Genomic DNA, 27,033 nt, shown 5'->3' with positions numbered 1-27,033 from the left:
AGAAACAGTTTGATGACAACTTTTACTTTTCACCTCTTGAGTTCACGTTGGTATCACTGCTAAGTGTGCCTGGTTTTAGTTTTATTTAAGAAGCTTTTAATAATTTGTCTATCCCGTACTTAAAAAGGATATTTGATAATTGACACATCTTTAGTATGGTTAAGAAATAAACTAGACACATTTGAACATGTATAATGTAACAGGACTGTTAGTTTGTTAGTAGAGTATCAATTTATAACAGACTACAGCCATGCCCTGATTAAAGTGCAAATTTATTTTTTAAAAGCAATGGCATGTTTTTGTGGTGCTTAACCAAGAAAGTACAAGTAAATAAATTAACAATCAAGATTTACTTAAGTGCCACTACTGTAAACATCAAAAAGCTTTAGTGTTTATCCTGCAAAACAGACATCATTTTGTTTAACTTGCATGAAAGCAAGACATTTTTTTAAAAATATAATCGCTATTAAAATATGTAAAGGAAATAATTTTTTGGTGCCATTAATAATAGCTTCTTCCGGATGTGTGGTACACAGCTGCAGGTTTCAGGTAATAGGCTCCACAATAAGCAACAAAAGGACTGTATTTACAAAATAATTTTCTTCCTACCAGTGTGCAAGTAAGCCGTTAAGCACACACCTTTACAAGCAGGGCACTAAGACCTGTTCTGCCTGAAAAATGATGAATGCCTTTGGCCAAGCAATAAGTGCATTAATAGTTAATATCCTTCACTTATTTTCCCACACAGACTTTGATCTGACAGCTGGGTGTCACAGTTTGACTAAGTCTGCAGGTGGAGACATGAGTCCTCTTGGGTTAAGATTTGCCACTAAGCAGACATCATAGTTGTCATGCATCAGCGCACGCCGAGCCACCACTGTCCACCGGTTCTCCCATGGATCCAACTCCAGAATGTCCTTTGTTATATCATCATGGCGATCTGAGGAGAGACAGGGAGTTAAGACACAGAATCGTATTATGACCGGAAACAAGTGTATATAGATATTCTTTCACTACCTGCTCCTTTGTAATATCCACAAACATAAATCTTTCCTTCCACCACTCCCGCATTAGAGCCATTGGTACGCAGTGAGAGTTGGGGACATGGTAGAGGAGGTCCATCCCTCCAGTAATCTCCATCTGGATTGTAGATCTCCACAGCATCCAGACAGCGACGCGATTGTCCACGGTCCACACCCTCACATCCAATACCTCCTGCAAAATCACCAAACAGAGAGAAATAAAACAGCTTAATAAAACAACACCAACAGAAACTTGCATCTTCATAGGCTTCTCCAGGGGTGTAAATTCGAAAACATCAGGGATATGCGATAAAAATCATTCCTTATTTATTGCCAAGTCAATTTAAAAAACAAAAAAACGAAGGAGCTTACCGATCACATAGATTTCTCCATTTAGCACAACAGCGCTGCATCTGTACTTTGAGTACTTCATAGGACCCAGCTCTGTCCATTTGTTTGTGTTTGGGTCATACTCCAGAAGGCGGTTACTGAGGCGGTCCGGCTCATCATCCATGCGGTATGACTGGAAGGTTGAAGTAGAGGAAGTGAATGATAAATCAGAGTAGGTGCAGTTCAGAGTTATTATCGTTCACGAAAACTAACGAAATAACGAAAACTAAAATTTAAAAAATTATTTCGTTAACTGAACTAAATAAAAACGAAAATTAAAAGACAAAAACGATAACTAACTGAAACTATATTACGTGTTTAGAAAACTAACTAAAACGAACTGAAATTATAGATATAATTTCCTCGGTTTTCATCCCTGTCAATATAAGACTCTTGGTTTGATCAATTTATTCTGCTCTGGCCGTTTCTCTCCAACTGGCAGCTACGGCACCTGAACGCCTCACGGTCCGTGACGTCAAAACTAAAACTAAAACTAATAAAAACTAAACTAAAACTAAGCATTTTTGAAAATATAAAAACTAATAAAAACTAGCAAACCCACACTAAAAACGAATTAAAACTAACTGAATTGAAGGAGAAAAAGTCAAAACGAAATAAAACTAAACTAAAATGAAAAATTCAAAACTATTATAACCCTGGTGCAGTTAGAGAGGGAGTCTCACACAGACACAGTAGTAGCGCTCAGTAGAAGTTTAATGATCTAAATTTCATTATTAAAGTAAATGAGTCATTTCCAGGTAAAGATGTTGTTTGCTTCACCTGTGGTGTACGGCCGGCCATCACATAGAGTCTGTCTTTCATTGTGACCACGCTGTGATATGCCAGAGGCATAGGAAGAGGTGCTGCACTCCTCCAGGGTCCTCCCTGCAGACACCATCGCTCCACACAGTTAGTGATGAGAAACTGGTTCTTAAGTCTCATCTGCCCGCCTAAGAGGTACAAAGTGTCACCCAGAGATCCCAGAGCATAAGAGTCACGGTACTCTGCTGCTGTCAGTTTGTCCCAGCTTCCTTGGGCCTCCACTTTATACCTGTAAACACAATCACATCACAGATCAGTGCCATCTAAGCAGCTCTAGGAGGTGTGTGAAATGTGTCACATCTTCTCACCTGTAGATCTCAACATTCGAGTCTTTCTGTCGGGCCATCCTACGTGCACTTGCCTCTCCTGCAACGATTATGTTGTTTGTTTCAGTGACAATACCAGCGCACACATACCCCAAAGCCTCCGCATAGCGAGGGGAGGTGATGTAGTAGGTCCGGCCTGTGGAAGGGGCATAGCAAAAGCTGCGCTCTGAGTAGTTGCCATATCTTGACCTGATCCCACCACTTTCATTACCAATGCAGAGCAGCAGATCTGTGGTCTCCATGCCATATCGCAGCTTCAGTTTGCGTGGTGCAGCTGAAGGATGCATTGACGCAGCGTCTAAAGCTTGATTCAGCATCTCTAGACATTCAGCATCAGAAAGGAGTGCTGTGTTTCTCTTCATCGCCTCCCTCAGGTAGTCAGGGTTGATCAATTGCAGACGAACCTTCCTCAGAAGCTCTGGAAGATGACGGCTGCGTACTTCTCCATCCATCAGAGGGACGTGTTTGACCCAGCGAAGAACCACATCCAAGATTGTTTCTTCTCGCGTCACATTTAAGTCATCAGAACTCAGGAGTTTTCCAAGCTGATGGGCCTCCAGCTCCACAACCTCCTCATTGTTGCACACCTGGACAAAATACTGTCTCAGGAAGCGCTGAGCGTGGTCAGCTAGGTCCTCCGCACCAAGGTCTCGGGCGAAGGTATACACACCAAGACAGTTGGAGGCATCCATGTTCTCAGTCATGTGCTGCTGACAGCGCACAAAGACATCATCCATCTGCAGGAGAAAAGCTGCAATAGAGATGCCTTGCACATTGGCATTAGTTAGAGGAAGATCTGAGCAGTACATGTAGTTCAAGAGGAGAGCCAGGCTGTCGGCAGGGGTGTCTCGCAGGAATATTTCTCTGGTGTTGCACTCACGCAGACCACATGTGAACATGACACGGAAGTATGGACTAAACGCAGACAGCACAACCCTGTGGCAGGGGAAGCTGATGCCCTCAGCGACCAGCACCACATCCGTCAGGTGCTCGACCTCCCTCATCTTCCTCAGCTGACTGAGCAGCACCAATCCATGCTTGGCGGTGAGTTCCATTTTCATGAACTGAATATTTGCAAAGTTAGACAAGAGGCTTTACACACCCAGAACCAATACTGAGGTTGTCTCTGAAAAAATAGACAAAGAAATAATTAGGGCTGGGGATCGATTCAAATGTCAAGATTTGATTCGATTCGATTCGATTCCGATATTGATTTGGGTTAGTGTTATTAAAACTGTTTTTTGAGCTGTTGCTTGAATTATATGACTGTAGTTATGCAAAATATTACTACTAATATTATATTGAGATTAAACAGCAAGTATTGGCAGCTAATGATGCTGTAAGGACCAATCACCTCCCAGAATGCTGATAGAACTGCTTTCAGAAACATCGTGGGTCAGAATTATCAAACAGATCCAGGGAGGAAACAGAGACGGATGAATTCGGTTTTATTTTTTCCCACATTCCGTTTTTATTTGTTCCATTTTCGGTCTATTTTGGTTTTTAATTTTTGAGCATTTGGTTTTTAGCATTTTTTGCAAATGTAACCCCAAGACAGTATATAAAGTAATGAAATATAGACAATTTATGCAATTATAACCTAACACTTTAATGTTTTCATACCTTTAAACATATTTAAAGGCAAAAATATGACACCAGTTATTCTCGTGTCCAACAAAACATTCCTTTTTTGGGGATAAACAAAAAAATAACCAAAAGTTGTAATGTAATGATGAAAAAAAAATTACATAAATAAATAAAAGAAAAAAAAATCGATCTTTAGACATATGAATCGATTTTTAGGAATTAATATGAGAATCGATTTAGAATTGGGAAATCGATTTTTTTCAACACAGGCCTAGAAATAATCATATCAAACTGCAGTTTTACGAGAGTGTACTTACTCTTTCCTTGCACAGTGTTCACAATACAGTGAATACCTCTTTTAAAACCACATAATTTACTTAAAACACTCCAAAAAAACGTTTTTTTATATTTAGTAACTTGAAATATCACCTCACAAGTGGCGGATGATGAAACAGAGATTTTCACAGCTGGAAAATCCTCCATTTTACGGGATTCATCAATTTTCTGAGTGACTGTAGTGTAAGGATTAATTTGTTGTTCTAGAAACTTGCAAGAGTTTATACTGCTGATGCAAAACAGTCCCTCCTGTGAGCGTTAGTTCACTTTGCTCAAAATAACGTGTGGAAAAAAATCACTTGGCAGTGTTTACAATTCTGTTTTCAGCCATTTCAAGAGCCTGATATTCCCACTTGCATTTTACAAACAGCTTCTGAATCTAAAGTTTTATTAAGATAAAGGAAGAGTAAAATTAAAAAAAAAAAAAAATATGAATAAAATATTTACAAATTATGAATGTAGAAAATAAGTATTCTTGTAATGACTGTATTAACAAAAAGCAAAGGAAGCTTTCACTTTAATTAAGAAAATATTCAGAATAACCCCAAGCATAGTTTATACAGGCTTTAGTTAATTGTTCAGGAGACAACATTGAGCAATAGTTTGTTTAAAAGTCTTACCAAAGTCATCAGCTTTTCAAATCGATTGACAGCGATCTTCTCCTGTCTAAAAAGCCCAGTAAATGTCCATGTTGTTCTTCAGGTAACACGTCTGTTTTGCAGAATGTGCAAGTCAGGCTGGTTAGAGATATCTGAGCAAATGCAAGGCAAAGGCATGTAGCCCCTCCAATGCTACTGCCCTCTGAGCTGTGAACCCAAAAATAGACACTGTTGTGGCAGACAGTTTGTAACTGGGTCAGGGAGATCTAAGAAATGAGAAAACAGAAGATTTCTGAAGCAGTCAGAGCGATAAATGAGATTAATAATGCTTTGTTTCATTAGTATAGTATTGCTCTTGGTTTAGGGGTACCCTACACTCCCTTATTTTTTCTTGCCTTTGTCACGTGCATGCAGCTCTCAAATGACGGAAACAGCTGTAAGCTCTGATTCAGATTTCATGACAGCGGTCTTTTAAAGACCACGCAAACATATACAGTATGTTCACTTGTATTTATCCCCTGCAAAGTTTCATCTATAAGAGTCAAACTCTCTAGGCTGCTGTAACAACCACCATGCATATGTTTAGATTCATCTTTAAGACAGACCATCCGTTCACAAGTTGAGTGCTCAAAGATATTTCATGTTTCATTCATTTCATTTTTGTTGTTGAATCGATGGAAATAAGTGGCAGGATGTGGCTGTGGAAAATTGCAGTCGGAGGTGATCGTTTTCCATTTTCAGGCAAAATCATATCCTTTGGTTGTTGCTGCCGTCCATCCTTTGTCACGGCTCTGCCCCGACATCCTGACTGTAGTTAACCATTAAGGCGAGTTGGAGTACAAAAGCAAATGCACCCTTTGTTCTGACAGCAGTAGTATCTGGTTTAGTTGGTCAGTATACATTACAGGAAAAGTTAGTTTTTTTCCCAAATATTTAATAGATCAAAAGATTCTCTCAAATGGAGACTAGATTAGGGAAGTACCGAGTAGAGAGGGAAGTGCTGGATGAGCAGAGACTAGAAGAGGTGACACGGAGAAAAGCATACTCAGACATCCATCCGCCTGTAACTGAACAGCTGAAAGATTCTTTGAGGTAAACTGCTTTTTTTTTTACAAGAAACCTTTCTTTACTGAATTTAAAACATTTGCCAGTATAAAGACTCTTAAGTTTGTGCTTTTACAGATGTTCAGTACCTAAACTGAAGCGAAGTGTGATGAGCACTTTTCCTGTGCTGTACTGGCTGCCCAAGTACTCGGTCTGGGATTATGGCATGCCAGACCTCGTCTCTGGGATCAGTGTGGGCATTATGCACCTGCCACAAGGTATGACAGTAAAACAAATTGGATTTAATTGAACTGCACATTAGGAATGGGCGATATTTTACCGTTCACGATATACCGTCAAAAAAATTCCCCACGGTAAGAATTTGTCATCTCGGAGTGAAAACGATAAATTCTCGTTGATGACGTTTTTGTGTAAAGCTGATTTATGGAAGGAAGGAAGAAAGGAAAGAAAGAAAGAAAGAAAGAAAGAAAGAAAGAAAGAAAGAAAGAAAGAAAGAAAGAAAGAAAGAAAGAAAGAAAGAAAGAAAGAAAGAAAGAAAGAAAGAAAGAAAGAAGGAAGGATGGATAAATTCCCGTTGATACGTGTTTGTGTAACAAACATGGCAGATCTGAGTCATTCCAGTTTTACAGTACATGTGTAACTTATTTAATTGGTTTTTATTACTTCAATTTAATTGGTGTAGTTTAGTAGCATTTAGTATTCTTTTAGAGCAGTGCTTTGGGGGCTCCAAAGACTGAATGTGGTGATAGATTTATAGTTAAAAAGGTGGAGTTGAATTGGTATTTTTTTAATCGTAATTTTTATCGTTATTAGGATAAATGCCAGAAATGATCATGATACATTTTTTAGTCCATACCGCCCATCCCTACTGCACATCTAGTGAGGCCAAATTATTTAAGGCTGAGCCCTCAGAAATGCTTCGGAACTTGTATTGCATATCCCACAGGTTTGGCATACGCGTTGCTGGCTTCTGTACCTCCAGTATTCGGGCTCTATTCATCGCTCTATCCAGCATTAGTCTACTTCTTTTTTGGAACATCCCGCCATATTTCCATTGGTAAGTACAGTAGTGATAAAAAATAATTTCAGGAACTTTTGAAATCCCATATAATAACTTTCCACTGTATCTTTAACTGACTTCAGGTACATTTACGGTGCTCAGCATCATGGTGGGTAGTGTCACAGAGAGACTTGCTCCAGATGGGGACTTCCTCATAACAAATGGGACCAATGTCACTGCAGAGGTGGATATAACTGCCCGGGACGCGTACAGGGTTCAGGTGGCAGCTGCGACGACTGTCCTGGGAGGACTAATTCAGGTTTGCAATAAATAAGACATAAAATATAAGTCATAAACCACGTCTCTATTTTGCCCTTACAGCAGAAAATGGTTGTGTCCGTAGGTCCTGCTGGGTGTGGTAAAGTTTGGATTTGTGGGGACGTACTTGTCTGAGCCTCTGGTTCGGGCGTACACAACAGCTGCTGCAGCACATGCTGTAGTGGCACAACTGAAGTACATCTTTGGAGTTTCCCCCACACGGTTTAGTGGCCCGCTGTCTCTGGTCTATGTGAGTATGATCAAGTATTGACTCTGCTTGCACTGGTGTGTTATTTAAAAAAATGCCCTGACCTAATTGCTTTGTCTGTGGCAGCAGACACAAAATCCAATACAATATATACAGTACACACACAGTTCAGCTGTATCTGTTTTCATTGTGTGTTGGCCAAATGCTTTAAAACTCAATCACTGAATCACTGAGGTTCTTCTGAATTTTTTATGCACTGTTTTTTTGAGCTTTCAGACTGATATTCATATTCAATTAACACAGATTTCCCCCGAAGCTTCTTTGCTGCTTGAAGAGTGTACCTGAGTATGTTTGAAAACAGTTGTACCCTTTGTGGCCTGAGTCTGAGCTGCAACAACATCAAATAAATGTAATTCAGACAAACAAAGTCATGTGTGTTTGGGTCATATATGAATGATTCCTCCATAACTACCCCAGTGCTTTGCCATTTCTGATTTTCAGACTCTGGTGGATGTTTGTTCCTTATTGCCACACTCTCATATCCCCACGGTCGTGGTCAGCGCTGTGACGATGGTGATTCTAATTGCAGCCAAAGAGCTCAACTCGTTCCTCAGTGCGAAGCTGCCAGTGCCCATCCCAGTGGAGCTCATCACAGTCAGTTGACACATGGAAACACACTCTGGCCTCTTCCTTGTTTTTACCTCTGCACTTTATGCTGCTGCTGATGATGCAGCACTGAAAAAGTACAGACACAGTGGAAATACGCAGCTGAATCAGCAGGGGGGTCTGCTGGGCCTCTGCATTTGTGCACCTATCAGCAAAAATGTCTAATCTGGGAATAATAATTGGGTCCACAAGTCTAGTCTATGATTGATAACTCTGTAATGATTGATGTTATAGAGTTAGAAATATGGTGAAATGTTGGTTTTTTTTGTGTATTTTTGTCATTTTTTGTTGTTGTTTTTTGCACATCCTTCGTTTGTATGCATTAGATTGTGGCAGGCACACTGATATCATCCCATGCGCACTTGAACAGCAACTACACCATTTCAGTTGTTGGAGAAATTCCAAGCGGGTGAGTATTGGATTTGCATGATGGTACTTTTATCAAACTTCCAGCTTTTTTGTGCTAATTAGTTTCTTGTTTTTCCCCTGTTTTTCCTGTGTGCCAGTTTAAGCTCTCCCAGTGTACCAGATGTGAGTGTTTTTGGCGAAGTGATTGGCGACGCTTTTGCCCTGGCCATTGTTGGATATGCCATCTCTATTTCACTAGGAAAAACATTTGCGCTGAAACACGGATACAAGGTGGACAGTAATCAGGTGAACGTATGTTAAATGGCTCAAAACCGCAGCCTGTGTACTAAATATGCACCATATTGGAGCCCTGGATAGTTTGATCGTCAGGCGCAGGTTAGAATCCCAGCCTGTTGCTCCTTACTGCGTGTCTTTCCCCCCTCGTTCTCTACCCATTTCCTGTCTAGCCAGCTTTGAAATAAATGCCACTAGAGCCACAAAATAATAAATATGCACCATACTGTTTTTCATCCTTTCACTACTGCTTTTAAACTCCTTTTGTCTTTGTGTCCATCCTGCTGCAGGAGCTTGTGGCGCTCGGTCTCAGTAATGCAGTGGGAGGCTTCTTTCAGTGTTTTTCCGTCTGCTCCTCCATGTCTCGAAGTCTCATCCAAGAGACCACTGGAGGTAAAACTCAAGTACGTGACCAACAGAAGCAACAACATCACATCACATATCACACAAGTCAAGACAGGCAGGAAGATTGTGAATAAAAGCAGAACGCGATGATTTGCAAATCATTCAACTATTTAAAAATGTTCAATATCAATATGTTTCACATTAAATATTAGAACTAGGGGAAATGTTTAATGCAATATAATCAGTATATATATCGGAATCAGCTTTATTGGCCAAGTTTGAGCATGCCCGACAAGGAATTTGACTCTGGTTATTTCGCTCACTGTACCCAGATTTAAAAAGTAAAAACAGTAAATAAACAAATGTACAGTGAACAAACAAATGTGGCACTTATTAACATACATGCAATTTAAAAAAGTGAAAAGTGCAGCAGTACTGAGGTAGACATGGTAATGACAGCTCTTAATAACATATACAGTTGTATGAAAAAGTTTGGGCACCCCTGATCATTTTCAAGATTTTCCTTTATAAATCATTGGTTGTTCGGATCAGCAATTACAGTTAAATATATCATATGGCAGACAAACACAGTGCTATTTGAGAAGTGAAATGAAGTTTATAGGATTTACAGAAAATGTGCAATAATTACTTAAACAAAAGTAGGCAGGTGCATAAATTTGGGCACCCCAACAGAAAAATTACATCAATATTTAGTAGATCCTCCTTTTGCAGAAATAATAGCCTCTAAACGCTTCCTATAGCTTCCAATGAGGGTCTGGATTCTGGTTGAAGGTATTTTTGACCATTCTTCTTTACAAAACATCTCCAGTTCAGTCAGGTTTGATGGTTTCCGAGCATGGACAGCCCGCTTTAAATCACACCACAGATTTTCAATAATATTCAGGTCTGGGGACTGAGATGGCCATTCCAGAACGTTGTACATGTTCCTCTGCATGAATGCCTTAGTAGACTTTGAGCAGTGTTTAGGGTCGTTGTCTTGTTGAAGTATCCAGCCCCGGCGCAGCTTCAACTTTGTCACTGATTCTTGAACATTGTTGGCAAGAATCTGCTGATACTGACTGGAATCCATGCAACCTTCAACTTTAACGAGATTGCCAGTAGCTGCACTGGCCACACAGCCCCACAGCATGATGGAACCACCACCAAATTTGACTGTGGGTAGCAAGTGTTTGTCTTGGAATTCTGTGTTCTTCTTCCGCCATGCATACCGCCGCTTGTTATGTCCAAATAACTCAATTTTAGTTTCATCAGTCCACAGCACCTTATTCCAAAATTAAGCTGGCTTGTCCAGATGTGCTGTAACAAACCTCAAGCGACTCTGTTTGTGGCGTGTGCGCAGAAAAGGCTTCCGCCGCATTACTCTCCCATACAGCATCTCCTTGTGCAAAGTGCGCTGAATAGTTGAACGATGCACAGTGACACCGTCTGCAGCAAGATCATGTTGTAGGTCTTTGGAGCTGGTCTGTGGGTTGACTTGGACTGCTCTCACCATCCTTCGCCTCTGCCTATCTGAGATTTTTCTTGGCTTGCCACTCCGGGCTTTAACTAGAACTGTGCCTGTGGTCTTCCATTTCCTCACTATGTTCCTTACAGTGGAAACTGACAGCTGAAATCTCTGAGCTAGCTTTTTGTATCCTTCCCCTAAACCGTGATGTTGAACAATCTTTGTTTTCAGGTCATTTGACAGTTGTTTTGGGGCTCCCATGTTGCCACTCTTCAAAGAAGATGCAAAGAGGCGAACAACTTACAACAGGCCACCTTAAATACCCTTTGTCATGATCGGCTTCACCTGTGTATGTAGGTGAAGGGTCAATGAACTGAACAAACAACTGTTGTGTTCCAATAATTAATGCTAAATGTATTCAAATCAATAAAACAACAAGGGTGCCTAAATTTATGCACCTGCCTACTTTTGTTTAAGTAATTATTGCACACTTTCTGTAAATCCTATAAACTTCATTTCACTTCTCAAATTGCACTGTGTTTGTCTGCCATATGATATATTTAACTGAAATTGCTGATCCGAACAACCTATGATTTATAAAGGAAAATCTTGAAAATGATCAGGGGTGCCCAAACTTTTTCATACAACTGTATATAATATTTAAAAAGTGAGAGGTGCAGCAGAATGAGGTAGATATGATTAGATTATTGGGAGGTGCATTGTTACAGCATATTGCACGGTGATATTATATATATATATATATATATATATATATATATATATATATATATATATATATATATATATATATATATATCGTTAGCCTCATAGCATAATTGTCTAAGTTGTATTTGAATGCCTTAGAATTAGGCAATTATGCTATTAGCCTAACGATATGTATGTGTGTATATATATATATATATATATATATATATATATATATATATATATATATATATATATATATATATATATACACAGACATATATTGACAGTAAAAGGGTAGGAATGTGGGTCAGCTAATATACAATGCAATGATGCAATAAATGGAATCAGACAGTTAAGAGAAATCTCCAAAGCAAGGGTTATGTCTGAGTACCAGCACTGACTGACTTGAGCTTTAGGCCTTCAGACAGGTTGCATAACAGCATGCAGTTTAAAACTCTGCATTTGTGATAGTGAACAAGACATGGTTACCATTTCTGAGAGGGCACCGTTAATTCTAACTGATTGTCCAGATGGCTGCTTTTTCAAGAAAAGGCTTGTCTTATTTACTACTACTGTCATTTAGCAGATGCTTTTATCCAAAGCGACTTACATCTGAAACACACACACCATGGAGCAATTAGGGCAATTAGGGTTAAGGCCTTGCTCAGGGGCCCAAGTTGGTTCATCTTGATTGCCATTCCAGGGCTTGAACCTGGGTCCTCCAGACCCAAGCCCTCCCCTGTAGCCACTAGACTAGCACCCGCCCCCAGGACACATTTAGTTCAAAACCTATAAGTGCTACAATGTGCTTAGTACAGTATGTAATAAATGTTTGCATGCCATCAAATATTGGACATTCATGTTGCCATGTGAGAAATATACTAACCCTGCGTTGATACTGAAAGCGTCAACGGCGTCATAGGCAGCCGGCTGCCATTCATTGTCTATGAAAACGCGCGTCGAGGAGCGGCAGGGGCGGCGCGTCAATTTGAAGTTGAAAAATCTGAACTTTATGCAAATGAGCAGCGGCGACACCGAGGCAGCGTCCAATCACAGACCGGGATTCCCGAAGCGAGAAGCCTCAATGCAGAGATTGTACTTTCATGTACACACAAACGTACACTCATTCAAATGCACACATGAGCAGAGCTGTGCACTAACAAACTGTTTTTATCATGAATTAATATATTTCATCCAGCAAACTGACATTTTTGCTGATTTGACTGCCGTTTTACCTGAACTGCTCATGTGAAACACGTATCTGATGGTTGAGGAGCTGGGTGGTCCCAACGATTTTATTTGCTACATTGATCCAACGAAAAATAATTAAAACCCGTGCTTATTAATCACAAAACACAGTTTAAACATCATGACCAAATCCGCTCCGACCCAGTGTCAGTGATCAGCGCAGACAGACTGCAGCTTCGCCTGAATTATGGTTCCGCGTTAAATCGACGGCGTAGCCGACGGCGTAGGGTTGCAGTGCGGTGTGCGTCGCCGCGTACCCTACGCCGTCGGTTCTGCGTTGCTGTGACGCGGAACCATAAATCAGCCTAGGCGGATTTATGGTTCACCGGGCGCAAGGGGCTCTGGCGGTTGATGTTGATCCGCGGACCAAACTTGTTAAGGAGCATCAAACTCACTCTTATCTACACGGACATAAAGAAGGCGTCCCAAAGTGTGATCTATGGTGAAATAGGAAACTGAAGATGTGTACGCTATATGAGTAGGCTGTTCCCACTGTTCCCTCCAGTTCTGCAGCGCAGCTTCAAGCCCCGCCCACTGCAGGCGTCGACAGTACATGCCGCTTTCGGTGTGAACGCTCCAAACAGCGAGATTCTGGCGTCAGGAGATTTTTGACGCTTTCAGTGTGAACGTAGGGTAACAGACAAATGTAATAACATTGATGTTCCATTTTTGCAGATGGCTGGAGTGACCTCAGCTCTAATTGTGTTTATGACGATACTCAAACTAGGACCGCTGTTCCAGGAGCTGCCAAAGGTTAAACTGCTCCAACACTTTTTGCCAATTTTGCAGTTAATATGTAGCTCACATTACAGACTATATGAAAGTTCACATGTATATTTATTTCATTTGTGTATGCACGTCTGATTATTCATGTTGTTTAGGCCGTCCTTGCAGCTATTGTCTTTGTAAATTTGAAGGGGATGTTCAAGCAGTACTCTGATATTGTTACATTGTGGAGGAGCAGCAAAATTGATCTGGTGAGAGGATTAATGACTAATGTGATCACTCTGTACTACATCATTTTAAAATATCTGTAATGTTAGCAGATATAGAACTTTGTAATGAATCATCCATGTTCATTTGTCTTCCGGAATTGAATAATAAGCCATTCTCCTCTTTTGCTTCATCTAGTTGGTGTGGTTGGTCACCTGGGTTTCGACAATGCTCCTCAATCTGGATATGGGTCTGGCGGCATCCATCACGTTTGCTCTTTTCACAGTTATCTTCAGGACACAGCTGTAAGATCGCTCTGCAGTCTGCACTTTGTCACAGTCTATTTCTTTGTGCAGTATCTGAGTCAGAGAGATGCAACGTTAATATTCAATGTTGGGCTGCCAGATAAGTCCAAATACAGGGTTTCCGCGGGGTTTTAAAAAGTATTAAAAAGTGATAAATGAAAATTGCCAAATTTAAGGCCATTAAAAGTGTTAAATTCACTGTCAGAGGTATTTTTTTTTTAAATTGGTATTATTTTTTTACCTTTTACATTTTAAGCAGTCTATTTTATTGTCATTCACAAAGTGAAATAAATGTGAAACATCTGGTCAACATCAATGAGTCTATAAATCTGTTCTGTATAGTGTTCTATAGTTCTGTATTACTGTAATGTTAAAAGGTCCGTGATTAACACTTAATGTTGTGACAGTTTTTTTTTTTAAATCTGAAGGTAGTGAAAAAGGTATTAAATTGTTATTAAATTTAACATAAGGATTGCTGTATAAACCCTGAAATACTTTGTGCAGGAGTACATTGTTTTTATTTAGTTCTTTTGTTTTTTTAGGCCCACGTACTCAGTTCTAGGAAACATTCCAGGTACAGAACTATATGTGGATATGGAAACGCATGGAGAGGTGAAACAGATTTGTTTAGTTTGGGATTTCTTTCTGTGCTGGCTGCAAATGGAGCTAATGATATTTCTAACCTCGACAGGCACAAGATATTCCAGGTATTACGATATTCCGCTCATCCGCTACAGTGTATTTTGCGAATGCAGATCTCTACCTCGAAGCCCTAAAAGAAAAGGTTTGTTTTCCTTACTAACAGTTATCTCAGTTCCAGAGCTGCAGCTAGAAACCATTTTTACTGCCCAGTAATCTGATTGATTGATATGCTACTCTACCCAGCGAATGTTACAGCATTGTAATAAATATCCCCATGATCATTTTTGACTGTTAATTTGATTGATACTTGTCTTTCCTTGTTTCTTTGTATTTGCTGCTCTGTTTTTTAGTGCGGTAATATTTCACTCTTTGTTATCTGTTTTCAGAGTGGGCTTGACATCAGTAAAATGATAATCTATAAGAGAAGGCAGGAGGCCAAACAGAGAAGAAGAGAAAGGAGGGCTGAAAGACGGGCAAAGAGGCAGGCCAAGAGAGCGGTAATAGACAGGAGATGATCAGTTTGATGGCTGTATTATTGACTATTGTTGTCAAAATTTACTAAACATTAAAATCACTAGCATAGTGACTCTCTAAACATTAGTCAGGTTTAGAGAGTCTAATCAATGGCTCAAAACTTTGAATCTAAAATAATGTTCTTCTCCTAATACACCTCAGAAACGTGCACAGCGTGAAGCTAAACAGTTGTCTGGATTACCAGAGTTCTCAGTGGAGGGAGAGGATGGCTGCTGGACAGACACATCTATAGATGGGACTATCTCAGAGAAGGAGGAGCCAGGCTGGACCGAAAGGGACAACGGGACAGTGTTTGTAATCCCAACAAGCCCCCGAACACCTGATGGTAATTCCAGGTGGGAGTACCTGAAAGGAGGAGATCCAGATTGCACCAGTTTAGGGTGGATGTCGGAGATGCAGGATGGGGACACCACCACTCTGGGCTCCAGCAGTGAGGACACCCTGAGTCGTGACCTGGAGCGGGTATCTCTTGGGTCCTTGGGCAAGTGGACTTGGGACATTCACTCCATCATCCTCGACTTGTCCACAGCCAACTTCACTGACACAGTGGCTATAAAGACTATGAAAAATGCAAGTAGTAAAACAATGAGATGAGACAAAAAAGGCCTCAAATGTCCTGAAATTTTCCTTTTTCTGGAAAGCTAAAAAGAAAAAACTCATATTTTTAAATTATTCAGGCTTCAAATGCATTCAGCAAACAATATATTATAATTTTATAAGCATAACCACTAGTTTTACAACGAGGTTCAGGGACAGTTTTCAATGCACATACTATAGGTTTTATCACCTCCTAATTGCTGAAAGTATCATCATGACGTCCTTTACTTTGAAAAAAATGGCAAATTCAGTTGTCTGAATGTGAGTATAATTGTAACTTTTTCATTTAAATTAAACCTGGTTACTCGGTAAGACTGGGTAGCATCTGACAGGATTCGATTATTAGATCCGGGTCAGTACAGTTTGCTTGGCAAGTACCAGTTCACAACAAAAGACATCAGAAAACACTTCACACAATCCATTCCTAAAATGTGTTGCAGTCTATTTGTAAAATACATTTTATTTAAAGGTAAGAGGATAAATATGAAATATCTTTGTATCAACAGATTTTCCAGGACTTCAGTGAGATTGATGTGGAGATCTACATTGCTGGTTGTCAAGGTCAGTGCACCTTCTCACTTTTTCAAGCCTGTACTGCAAAAGTACACTTCATCACTCATAAATTCTCCCCTCCTCAGCATCTGTGGTTGAACAGTTAGAGCGTGGGGACTTCTTCTCTGAGACAATAACAAAGAGGAAACTTTTTGCCTCTGTTCATGATGCTGTGCTCTACTGTCTCAACCACCACGGAGCTACATCCTTCCCCAGATATGACCCGACAGCGGTGAGTGTTGAAGGCCCATGACAAGATATATGACACAATTGTCTCCAAAGACACAATTAGCTGTCTATTCACTGTCAGATTTTGCAGTTGCTGCAGATGAACTAGTTGACACTTGTGCCATTTTAAATAATTGACAATCTCAAAACTTTTTGATTTCAGGCCCTGCACAATAGCACAAAATTTTAAGCTCATCAACAGATCCGGAAATTGAGCACAGAAGATGGAAATGGATGGAAAATCACAAGCTGAGAAAATGTATATGCAAATTAAAGGATGCAAGCAAAGAGTGAAGCTTGAATTAAGTAACTGCATGTATGTTAATGTTCTTTTTTTTTCATTTTTTTGTAATGTCTCTGCTTTCTGCTTTCATTTTACTGTTGACTTGAGGTCATTTTTATACATTTTTTGTTTAAGTTATGTAAAAGAAAGACTGACACTGGGGATACATGAGCTTAGTTTAACTTTATTAAGAGAGGAACAGTGGGTCAGTGCCTTTTAAACACTTAATAAATAAATAAATAAATAAAATGAAATCTGGACATCTGAGCAATATCTTGTGCATTTGGATTTGTTGTGCATTCTATGACAAAACAGTAAGGATGGATTCAAGAGACAAGTACAAGGCATCATGCATCACACTGAGGGGTGTGACCTCTCGTTTGGTAATGGCAGACACTGCAGTTTTCAACTGCAGATTATTCCTGGTTGCTCATTAGGAACAGTAACATTTGTAAAGGTAATGCATGCAAACAAAAATGCTATTTACTCCCAGTGTGTGACAGTTGGGAGAATGTAGTGACAGAAAGCCAACACAATATTCATAACTATGTTTTGATCAGTGCTAATGGACTTGGAAATAGGAATCACTATGTTATCATAGAACAAGCCAATCCTATCCATCCTCACACTTCCAGTATATCACACCATATCTGACACACTCTGTGTAGCATCAGCCTTCTATGTTTTATCTGCCACTTCAGCTTCTCCATGATTGGAAGATGTGGATGGAAAGGGAAGTATTTTTTGCAATCTGAAACTGTGCTGCTGGATGTAATTAAATCTTACATGCGTTCAGACACTTTTAGACACAATGCCTCAAGAGGCTTCAGTGTGACATACCATTGATAAATAAAACAGAATAACAGGATAGCAGTATTAAAATGCATCTCTTCGCTGTTGCATAAACCCTCTGTGACCTCATTCCCTGAATCAATCTTGCATCTACAAATTGGCCACAGAGGATGACTCCGAAAAATGTTGTGCACAGGACTGAGGAAGGCTAGGAATATATACATGTATATATTTTTTTTCTTCAAAATGTATATTTGGTCTATAAGCTACAATTCTTGATGGATGCTGGGACTCTGGACGTCTGTGTTCATAGTCAGACCTTCATCATCCTCATCTTCAGGCAGCTGTGACACCAACTGCTGATAACGAGCTTGCCGCTGGAAGTCCGGATCAATGTTTATCCATTTATTGGCAACCCACTTAGTGCCATGGGTGACCACACAGCCTCCATGCAAGGCATATTCATCCTGGTCCCCCACCCAACCTGAGGAGGAAAAAATATGAAAACATGTCACATGTCTGGCTTTAATTTGCAGCACCTTCTCTCTCTGTCGCTGTGTGTATATATATGTATATATATATATATATATATATATATATATATATATTTATAAATATAAACTATTAAACTAGCGTGTCCCTTTGTAAGTTAAACAGTCCTCTACAGTTTTCTATATTTCTGCAATTAATTCCTAAAAGCAGATTTTAAGTGTCATACAAATGGAAAATATGTGGTTGTGCTACAATTTACTTACCCTTTCCATCAGAGAGGTAGTTGTACCAAAACACTGCCGTGCCTTTTGCAGGCCTCACTCTCAGGTTGCTCTTGTCACAGTTTCTCCTGGTGTCCAAAAGATCCACGTCATTCTGTATAAGGGACTAGAATACACACTCAAACTCAGCCAAGCGTTCACGACTTCAGACTCCATGAACTCACTGACAAACAAGCGAGTTAACGCAGACACGAAAGACGTGCGCGCTACGAGCGTTGTGCTTCTGCAGCACTCTGTACACATTTACGCACCACTTCATCATAGGTCCTGTTGTCTGCCACTGGGAAGGCAGTCTCCCCGCCCCCATCAACAGAGTTCAGGTAGAAGAGAACAGTGATGTACCTAAGTGTGCGACACAGATTGACACACACACGTCGGTATGCTGCACACAAACAGTACACAGGCCCACATTTACAAACACTTGGCAGACAAGTGGAAAGCAGGTGATCTTTTTCCGAGCAGACAAGAGGGGTCAAGTAACGAAGTAAAAATACTTTGTTACCTCACTTAAGTAGAAATTTTGGTTATCTATACTTCACTGGAGTAATTATTTTTCAGGTGACTTTTTACTTTTACTCCTTACATTTTCACGCAATTATCTGTACTTTTTACTCCTTACATTTTAGAAACAGCCTCGTTACTCTATTTCATTTCGGCCTTAAAAAAAAACTATCCAGTTAAATTGCTCCATCTGGATAGAGAGAATTTGGTTGTGGTTGTTTCAGATGTTCTTGTCCAGTTTTGTTCTTACATCCGTTCCCTCAGATTCCTGCAACTAAACTTGGATGTACATTCCAATAAAGGTTAGGATAAATGATAACATGCCGCTGAAGTTTGACTTTTTGCACCATTACAATACTTATAGACAACTAGTCATCATATATTCTGCTCTCTGAAACACATGTTAATGCTCAATAGTACACATACATGGTTCTTTAATATATTTGCATTATACTAAGATGCATTCATTTTCAATGGCTTTTGTCCTTAATGGCTTTTTTCCCCCTTACATTACTTTTACTTTTATACTTTAAGTAGTTTTGAAACCAGTACTTTTACACTTTTACTTGAGTAAAAAACTTGAGTTGATACTTCAACTTCTACAGGAGTATTTTTAAACTCTAGTATCTATACTTCTACCTGAGTAATGAATGTGAATACTTTTGACACCTCTGCGAGCAGACGGCCTTGAGTCACAAGAATTAACATGCCAGGTTTCACGGTGGAGCATCAACACGCGGTTTAGTAATGACAACGGACAGAAGAATTTGCACCTGAATGCTGACGGAATTATTTGTCAGGAAACGCTGCTTCAGGGAGCTCGGTTAATACCTCACCTGCAAGAAGTCTCAAAAGGAGTGGAGGTGTTGGCCACCAGGCGCGTGTGCGTGCATGCTGTTTCAGGGTAGACGGGTCCGCTGTCATGATGGGCATGGTAGTGTCCTCCCTGTTCATAGTGAACCACCTGCAGAGGTTCACTGAGGTCCACTAATGCGGGCGGGAGCTGAGTGAGCCGTGTCACCCTTTGGTTGGAAAGTAGTCGGTTATAAATAGATAGCAAGAAAATGCTTTTGAATCTTCATTAAAGACATGTCTTCCTTACCTGTCCTTAATGTCTTGGAGGACCCGGTGTGCTCCTTTTCCCTGATAGAGCCAGGTGTGCCTGCTGTTCCGCACCAACTGACTCCTTTTCACCCCTCGCTGCAGCAGGAAGCGCTGGAAGGCGTCGGCGCTTAGAAGTTTGAACTCCTCCAGACTCAGCAAATCTATCCCAAATATAATAATGCACAACAAACATGTTTGCATTTTTTTTAGTTGCACACATTAGTCCAACACAGCTCCACCAGCCCCACCAGCTCCGCAACCTCAGCAGAACTGACTGCCAAATTAAATTGATGACAGCTGAGTCAACACGTAAGATATTTCAAAAGTCTTATTTAAACCTCAAAATGAACAATGAGGTGTTTTTTTTTCTCTTACCGTCACCATCTTTGTCAGCTTTGAGCCCGGCATAGATTTCGCGCAGATTTTCTGGTGTGAGCCAGATGCCATCTCTAACGCGAGAATGTGTCAAGATCTGTTGGAGACACAGCAGCAAAGCTGGAATGAGGTAAAAAACATCTGAAGCAAAACACTGCTTCATGCTACGCACTACAAGACATACACAAATGGACATACACCTCATGGAGCTGCAACTGTCCATCGTGGTTGGTATCGAGGAGATTGAAGATCTCCTCTGGGCTGAGGTTGAGCTCCTTGGCCAGCTCTTCTTGACCTTCTTGCACCATCAGCTGGCTCTCCATCAAACCCTTCAGCTGTGCCAGCTGCATTACTACACGACACTCGTCTTCTGACAGGAAGTCAGGGATCTCTGTAAAAACAAACGTGGCATAGAAGAGCTTATTGTTTGTGGTGTTAGAGAGGAAACTCAAATGAGACAATTATGAATCAAATGAGTAAACATCTGTACTTCATGACACTCTGACTCCTCAAACCTCATCTTTAGAGTCATCAGCTATAGGCTGCTGCTCATCTCTGAAAAAAATAACTAATGCCCAGAAGGTGCATTTGCTATTAGTGGACTGCAGAGAGTTTTCTGGAAGATATTTCCTCAGTTTGTGACGTAATTTGGAAATACCAGTGAACAGGAAAACTGGAGGTCAGGATTGGGTTCAGAAGATGAAGGAAACCTTCCACAGAGAACTACTTGGGGTAACTATGGGCAAATAGAAACCTCCATTTGACTGCTTTCGACTTTCAGGAAGATTTGTTAGTCTCTACAGAGCTAAAACAGTGCAGCCACACCTGCAATGACATGCCTGTTACAGGATATTTATCATAAGAAAACATGATTTATCATGCTTCGGGTTCCTGCCGCACTTGGTGATAAAGTTATTGGTGGAGGAATATTTTTTCCCTTTCTGTTTTCTTTTTTTTTAACCAGTATATTCTAAAAACAAACATAACATCATCTGTCGAACAACTGAAGCCAAAATGAGAAGTGTTTCCAGAATGGGATAATGATCCTGAACTGGATTACCGGTATCTTAAGAGCTACAAAGTGAATGTTATTCTTTGCTCTTTGTAGTCACCTGATCTAAACATTAAAAACAAAGTAAGAAAAAAAGTGATTTGACAAAATACCAGGCTGAGACATTTTCAGTCTCATTTTAAGAGTGCGTCAATAGTTATGAATGATGACACATTTACATCTGTTTTTTTGTTACATTTAACTGTAAAACTTAAAAAATGTAAAAAAAATACGTAAAAAATGTAACCATACGTAAAGTATTAAAGAACAATTTAAACTATTAACTACATGCATTCAGTAAATCATTTAATAATTTAGATGTTGAACTGTTATGTCTAAACGGGCCTATTGCACTACTTTGTTTATGAAGTGTGATGGGCTTGCATACTATATATCATTATATTATATTGTATTATATTATATTATATTATATATATTATACTGCATACTACTGGCTGATTGCTTTACTGCATGTCTCTGATTGCTGCAGCCAGTCATAAGGGAAGCACCTGATACCCTATAAGAGCCACAGGATAAAACTCACTATGTCTGGGTGCTCTTCCCTGCCAGCACCATGTCTACTTTGTTTTGCTTGTGTTCATTATTTAAGTTACCAAAATAAACATCCTATTTTGATCTGCACTTGCCCTCTCCATTGTCATGCCTGGTAAACACTTGTCAACCGCCGTTCATTTTCAACCTCAGACAGCCATAAGCCCATAGTTGATCTTGTTCAGAATGGAAAGAGAGCAGAAAGCAATTAATTAGAGTGTCTATGATCATGCCCTATGATCACTATGATCATGCAGATTAGACTGTATTGGTCAGGTGACCATTGAGTAACACACATCTTTATGGTGCTGATGAGCGTAATGAGCCAAAGTGTCTCCTGAGTTATTGTTTCCATCAGTGGAAGTAACCTGTTTGATCTTTTTTTTTCTTCTTCTTTATTGAACACAATAAAACAACATAGAACAGTAATTAAACATCTTCTCGTAAGGATGATAGTATACTTAGTAGACATAATATGAGATGCTGTCAAATATAGAGCTATATAAACAATTAACTATATATTGAAATAAAAAGACAAACAGGGTTTTTTATGAAGTGCAAACTATAAAGGTATTATTTAAAATCAGGCAAACAAAAGTGCCAAAAAGAGGAGCAAGGACTGAGGCATGCATCAAAAAAGCAGAAAACAAGATATATCGTCACAAATCTTTTTAGCCATTTTGTTGGAGTCTATTTTTCTTAGGGATAAGAAGAATATCCATCCATCCATCCATTATCTATACCTGCTTTATCCCTTGCGGGGTCACGGGGGTCTGCTGGAGCCTATCCCAGCTCATTTCAGGTGAGAGGCAGGGGTTACACCCTGGACATGTCACCAGTCCATCACAGGGCCACATATAAACACACAAACCATGCTCACAACCACACTCACACTCACACCTACGGGCAATTTAGAATCACCAATTAACCTAATAATAATAATAATAATAATAATAATAATAATAAGAAGAAGAAGAATTTAAAATAATTGAAAAACCAATCAAAGGAGGGTTTGCTATTCCTCCACTTACTACAATGAATATGATATTTACCCATGAGAATAACTATATTTATTATGGCAGATCCATTCGACTTCAAGATCTATATAGAAAAAAATATGAGAGATATCAAAGACTGGTATGTCCTCTATTCTAAGTAGAAACCAGTTTCTTAATTCTAACCAGAAGTTTCTGGACACAGGACACAGGAAAAACATATGTTCTAAAGTTTCATCTGCTACATTACAGAACATGTTTGATCATTTGAGCCTGTGGTGAAATGAATGTAGTGAAATCATTTTTCGCCACCCCAGGGCTGTGTCTCTCACCAAACAGAAGCGGTTTGAGGCTCAGGGTCCGCATCTCGTGCACTTTGCCCGGAACCAGTGAAACCTTCTGGACATGTCCCACCTGGAAGACGGATCATTATTCACTGGTGCGTAAAGGCTGATTTATGGTTCTACGTTACACCAACGCAGAGCCTACAGCGTAGGGTACTGCGGCTACGCGAAGGCTGATTTATGGTTCCGCGTTACCCTACGCCGTAGGCTACGCCGTAACACTACGGCGTAGGCTCAGCGTCGATTTAACGCGGAGGCTTAAAGGAGCCGTCTATAAGAAATGTCCAAAACTGGTACTGCAGTCACTTTCAAAATATTGTTGAGCGGCGTGTACCCTGCCCCTCCTCCCCCCGACCAGAGGTTGCCAGGTAGGCTGCAGAATGCAGCAGGAACGTAGGCTGCCATGGCTGCGATAATTAGAGCCGAGCTGGCAACCCGGATGCCGAAACAATACTGACTTGGTGATTGGGAGATAGGTGGAGGGTGGAGCTTCAGAAACAATACTGACTTGGTGATTGGGAGATAGGTGGAGGGTGGAGCTTCAGGCCAAAACAAAAAATGACAACATAAACATCAGTTGAGGGCTGCAACTCCTCTTTTTAAACTGGAATATCCTGGCTTGAGTGCTGTTGTCAGTGACATAAGTATTTGAAATGAACATGATTTTTAAATGTCTCTTGACCAACGGCGTAGGTTTGGTCTCAACATTGGTAGGGACGATATAACAGCATAACCTGCATGTACACTTTTTGCTGGGGACGGGACATTAATAAGACCAAACAGATTGGGTGAACGGGGGTCAGGGCTACATTTGTCACGAATATGAACCTAATTAATTGATAGGCTAAATGATGAATGCAAAATAAATCTGTATTGACTTATACTAACTTTCATGTGTATTGGTTCACCTGATACACGGTTCAATTCAAACCTTTGTTTTCAAAAACTACTAAAGAAACATTTTGAAAACTTTCAGAATATTCCAGGATTTTATTAGCAATTTAAATTGCAATATTTGAACATAACTTAAATTATATTAAATTACACAATAAATACTAACTTATTAATAATCTCTTAACTACTACTTAACCTATATATGGAACTACATGTTAGCCTACATTGTCCTTCACCACAAGAGTAATACATTGCTTTAATTGGTTGTCTCTTTCACCTTTTTTTCCCTTATTTTCATCTCTAAAATGCATCAGTGGGTTGAGCAATTATGGAAAAAATGGTCAAGTCATCAGCCAATCAAACGTGCGTTTGAGGGAAAAAAAATGGACCGGCAAATTCAGCAAGCGAAAAGGGGTAAATGTAAGTCTGAACATAATGAAAATAATTCACTTAATAATGGTAGGGTCAATTCTATCCTTACAACTTTTGGGAAGATTGTCTAATTCATTATATAATGCAAATATGGTTGCTTAAAAGTTGGTGGGGACAATTTGAGCCACCTGAAAAGTTTGTAGTGTTATGTCCCTACCGTCCCTATGCAAACCTACGCCCTTGCTGTTGACATATCGGGGTCATTTTATGATTCGTTTTATTATTGCTCTTACATACAGCTCCTTTAAGACAATGCATGCAAGAGACACCGGAGGCGGGGGGGTGGGGGATGCAAGCAAGAGTGTCGCATCAGCACATGACTCGCCTTTATGCCCTCGATCCTCGTCAGGGAAACATCCTGCACGAACTCCGGCTTGGCCGGCGGCCGCCGCGCCTCGGAGCGCTGGCCGCCGCCGCCGCCGCTGGACGCGTCTGGACTCCGGCTGGAGTCCTCGCTGCTGCCGCTGCTGTAGTGCACGTAGAACAGCAGCAATATCACGTTGATGATGTACACGTGAAAGAACACCATCACGACCACGAAGTAGGAGCGGGAGCACACGCTGCTCTTGCTGTGGCAGGGCAGGCGGTCTGCCGGCGGCCGCAGCGGCGAGGGGAGGCTGCCGGACGCAGGCGCGTCCTCCGCGGCTGCGCGCTCCTGCTTATTGGCACTCATTTGGATGAGTTATTCATGGGGAAACATCAGCATGTCGTGGCTGCCCACAAGCAGCAGATGTGCCCAGTGGCAGGTGTCCAGTTTAATCAACAAATGATAATAATAATAATAATAATAATAATAATAATAATAATAATAATAATAATAATAATAATAATAATAATAATAATAATAATAATAATAATTAAATAGCACTCACTTAATTCCCTGCCTTAGAATAAAAACTAAAGTCCTTCCACAATCCACATCGATAATAATCCGGAGAAATCAATACCCTACTCTTTCGAGACGATTCCACACATCTGTTGACGGCCATAAATGTGTGATTATTATAATAATATATTACATGTAAGTGCTCAAAGACAGCGGCTTCTGCAGCTTCGGACAGTCTTGTTTACGCAGCATCGGTCCTCCTCAGCAACAGCAACTGCGGCGCAATGCGCATCCGACACCGCGACGCGGCTCATACTCCTCCATAAACCTGGCCTGGCGTCCACCCGAGGACCAGGCTGCACGAATAGTCACTCAAATGACCGAAATATCGATGGATACAGAGGGAAAAAAACAGTCTTCCTTTGAACACATTATCTACAGTAGCCTGCACGCCATTTCCTTAAGCTCCCCCGCTGACAAAACAGAGTCCGGCCGCCGTGCAATACTGACCCCTGGCGGCCAAAACTAGCAACACACTCACTGTCCTTTATTATCCCACACAGAGATGCCAACTGGCTGTTGTCACCAATGCGTTTCTTACACATGTGAGCAAAATTCAATGCATACTTATAAACACACAATAAACACACAAAATAAGTTGCTAAAATAATGAAAAAATTGAAAATGAATCACTCTTTGATTATGTTGTAACTTTTTTTTTTTTTTTTTTTTTTTAATTCCCTTAGAGTCCCACAATGGGGACATTCTTTTTCTCTGCATTTGACCCATTTTCTAGTTGAACTAGTAGCAGTGGTCGCCATGCAAAGGGCAGGGCGCCCGGGGAGCAGTAAGGGTTAAGGGCCTTGCTCAGGGGCCCAAGGTGGTTGACTTTTGGTTGCAATCCAGGGGCTTGAACCTGGGTCCTCCAGACTGAATATACTTGTATGAAGATGGTTTTTGATGGTTTGAAGATGGTTTTTGCCCACATGTGTGTGGCTTTCACTCAAAATGCTCGCTACCATGAATTATATTACAGTAGATATCAGACCCAAAGTACTTAACATACAAAGCGATTTCAAAGATCTTATGGTGACCATTATTAATATAGTATTACATTTAAAATAACATTCTTGACGTTCAAACTGATGACTCGCTGCCAATTACAGGCTATCATTGATTTATATTTGATTAAAAAACCTGCTCACTGTGTAAAAGAATGTATAGGTAAAACCCTATTGTATGCATGGTTACTTGTTGCCTTACAAAGTCAGTAAATTAATTTTTAAGTCCATGTGATGTTGAGAAATTGTGCATATTCAACCCAAACGAACTCTATCAATAGAATTATAAAGCTTTTGATACTTTTTAAGTTGCCAGACTTTTTTACAAAACAAACTTTGACTTGTCACCACAGGACAAAAACTATTGGCATCTTTTATACACAATAAAACACAGGAAAAATATCACATTTTGGAAGTTACACACACACACAGGTAATTTGCATTTTAGTATCCTTTCACTTTGCTCGCAATCTGGAGACATGAGACAGGATGTCTTGAATCTCACCTTGAGA

General features: G+C 40.2%; 4 protein-coding genes across 4 annotated transcripts in view; 2 read left to right on the top strand and 2 right to left on the bottom strand.

Annotated features, from left to right (window-relative positions):
- Positions 1-255: 255 nt before the first annotated feature.
- On the bottom strand, positions 256-5,444 carry kbtbd12 (kelch repeat and BTB (POZ) domain containing 12). The gene is made up of 6 exons (XM_061728513.1): positions 5,104-5,444; positions 2,543-3,686; positions 2,193-2,463; positions 1,395-1,545; positions 1,018-1,215; positions 256-940 (listed from the first exon to the last, which is right to left on the bottom strand). The coding sequence occupies exons 2-6, from the start codon at positions 3,619-3,621 to the stop codon at positions 771-773; spliced, it is 1,869 nt and encodes a 622-aa protein (XP_061584497.1). The 5' UTR covers positions 3,622-3,686; positions 5,104-5,444; the 3' UTR covers positions 256-770.
- A 578-nt stretch (positions 5,445-6,022) lies between these two features.
- slc26a6l (solute carrier family 26 member 6, like) lies at positions 6,023-17,075 on the top strand. The gene is made up of 19 exons (XM_061727222.1): positions 6,023-6,174; positions 6,265-6,404; positions 7,094-7,204; positions 7,291-7,466; positions 7,551-7,715; positions 8,175-8,327; positions 8,666-8,748; positions 8,846-8,993; positions 9,272-9,385; positions 13,423-13,500; positions 13,629-13,724; positions 13,879-13,985; positions 14,528-14,597; positions 14,677-14,769; positions 15,014-15,124; positions 15,303-15,731; positions 16,265-16,319; positions 16,397-16,542; positions 16,702-17,075. The coding sequence occupies exons 1-19, from the start codon at positions 6,041-6,043 to the stop codon at positions 16,726-16,728; spliced, it is 2,436 nt and encodes an 811-aa protein (XP_061583206.1). The 5' UTR covers positions 6,023-6,040; the 3' UTR covers positions 16,729-17,075.
- On the bottom strand, positions 16,986-25,941 carry p4htmb (prolyl 4-hydroxylase, transmembrane b). Its single transcript, XM_061727221.1, has 9 exons — positions 24,960-25,941; positions 23,297-23,378; positions 20,567-20,757; positions 20,367-20,463; positions 19,990-20,152; positions 19,724-19,909; positions 18,638-18,728; positions 18,369-18,492; positions 16,986-18,097 (listed from the first exon to the last, which is right to left on the bottom strand). Exons 1-9 carry the CDS (start codon positions 25,305-25,307, stop codon positions 17,880-17,882), a joined length of 1,500 nt encoding a protein of 499 aa, XP_061583205.1. The 5' UTR covers positions 25,308-25,941; the 3' UTR covers positions 16,986-17,879.
- The window catches only part of LOC133448565 (myosin heavy chain, fast skeletal muscle-like), a 73,458-nt gene continuing 64,471 nt past the window's right edge, over positions 18,047-27,033 (top strand). Inside the window, exon 1 of the mRNA XM_061727220.1 lies at positions 18,047-18,056. The gene's annotated coding sequence lies outside the window, so the exon portion shown is untranslated. The remainder of the gene's footprint in view (positions 18,057-27,033) is intronic.

Source organism: Cololabis saira, chromosome 8 (assembly GCF_033807715.1).
Source record: "Cololabis saira isolate AMF1-May2022 chromosome 8, fColSai1.1, whole genome shotgun sequence".
In the NCBI taxonomy this organism is placed as follows: domain Eukaryota; kingdom Metazoa; phylum Chordata; class Actinopteri; order Beloniformes; family Belonidae; genus Cololabis; species Cololabis saira.
Note: the sequence above shows the minus strand (reverse complement) of the source record. Positions and strands in the feature narration are given on the sequence as shown.

Coding starts and splice junctions, on each gene's coding strand:
- kbtbd12 (XM_061728513.1), bottom strand. CDS start 3,621: ATGAAAATGGAACTCACCGCCAAGCATGGATTGGTGCTGCTCAGTCAG. Junction 1,216..1,394: donor TGGAGAAATCTATGTGATCG/GTAAGCTCCTTC, acceptor GTGATTTTGCAG/GAGGTATTGGATGTGAGGGT. Junction 941..1,017: donor TGGATATTACAAAGGAGCAG/GTAGTGAAAGAA, acceptor GTCTCTCCTCAG/ATCGCCATGATGATATAACA.
- slc26a6l (XM_061727222.1), top strand. CDS start 6,041: ATGGAGACTAGATTAGGGAAGTACCGAGTAGAGAGGGAAGTGCTGGAT. Junction 9,386..13,422: donor CCACTGGAGGTAAAACTCAA/GTACGTGACCAA, acceptor CCATTTTTGCAG/ATGGCTGGAGTGACCTCAGC. Junction 13,501..13,628: donor TGTTCCAGGAGCTGCCAAAG/GTTAAACTGCTC, acceptor CATGTTGTTTAG/GCCGTCCTTGCAGCTATTGT.
- p4htmb (XM_061727221.1), bottom strand. CDS start 25,307: ATGAGTGCCAATAAGCAGGAGCGCGCAGCCGCGGAGGACGCGCCTGCG. Junction 20,464..20,566: donor GACAGTTGCAGCTCCATGAG/GTGTATGTCCAT, acceptor TGTCTCCAACAG/ATCTTGACACATTCTCGCGT. Junction 18,493..18,637: donor ACAGGACCTATGATGAAGTG/GTGCGTAAATGT, acceptor TGTGTATTCTAG/TCCCTTATACAGAATGACGT.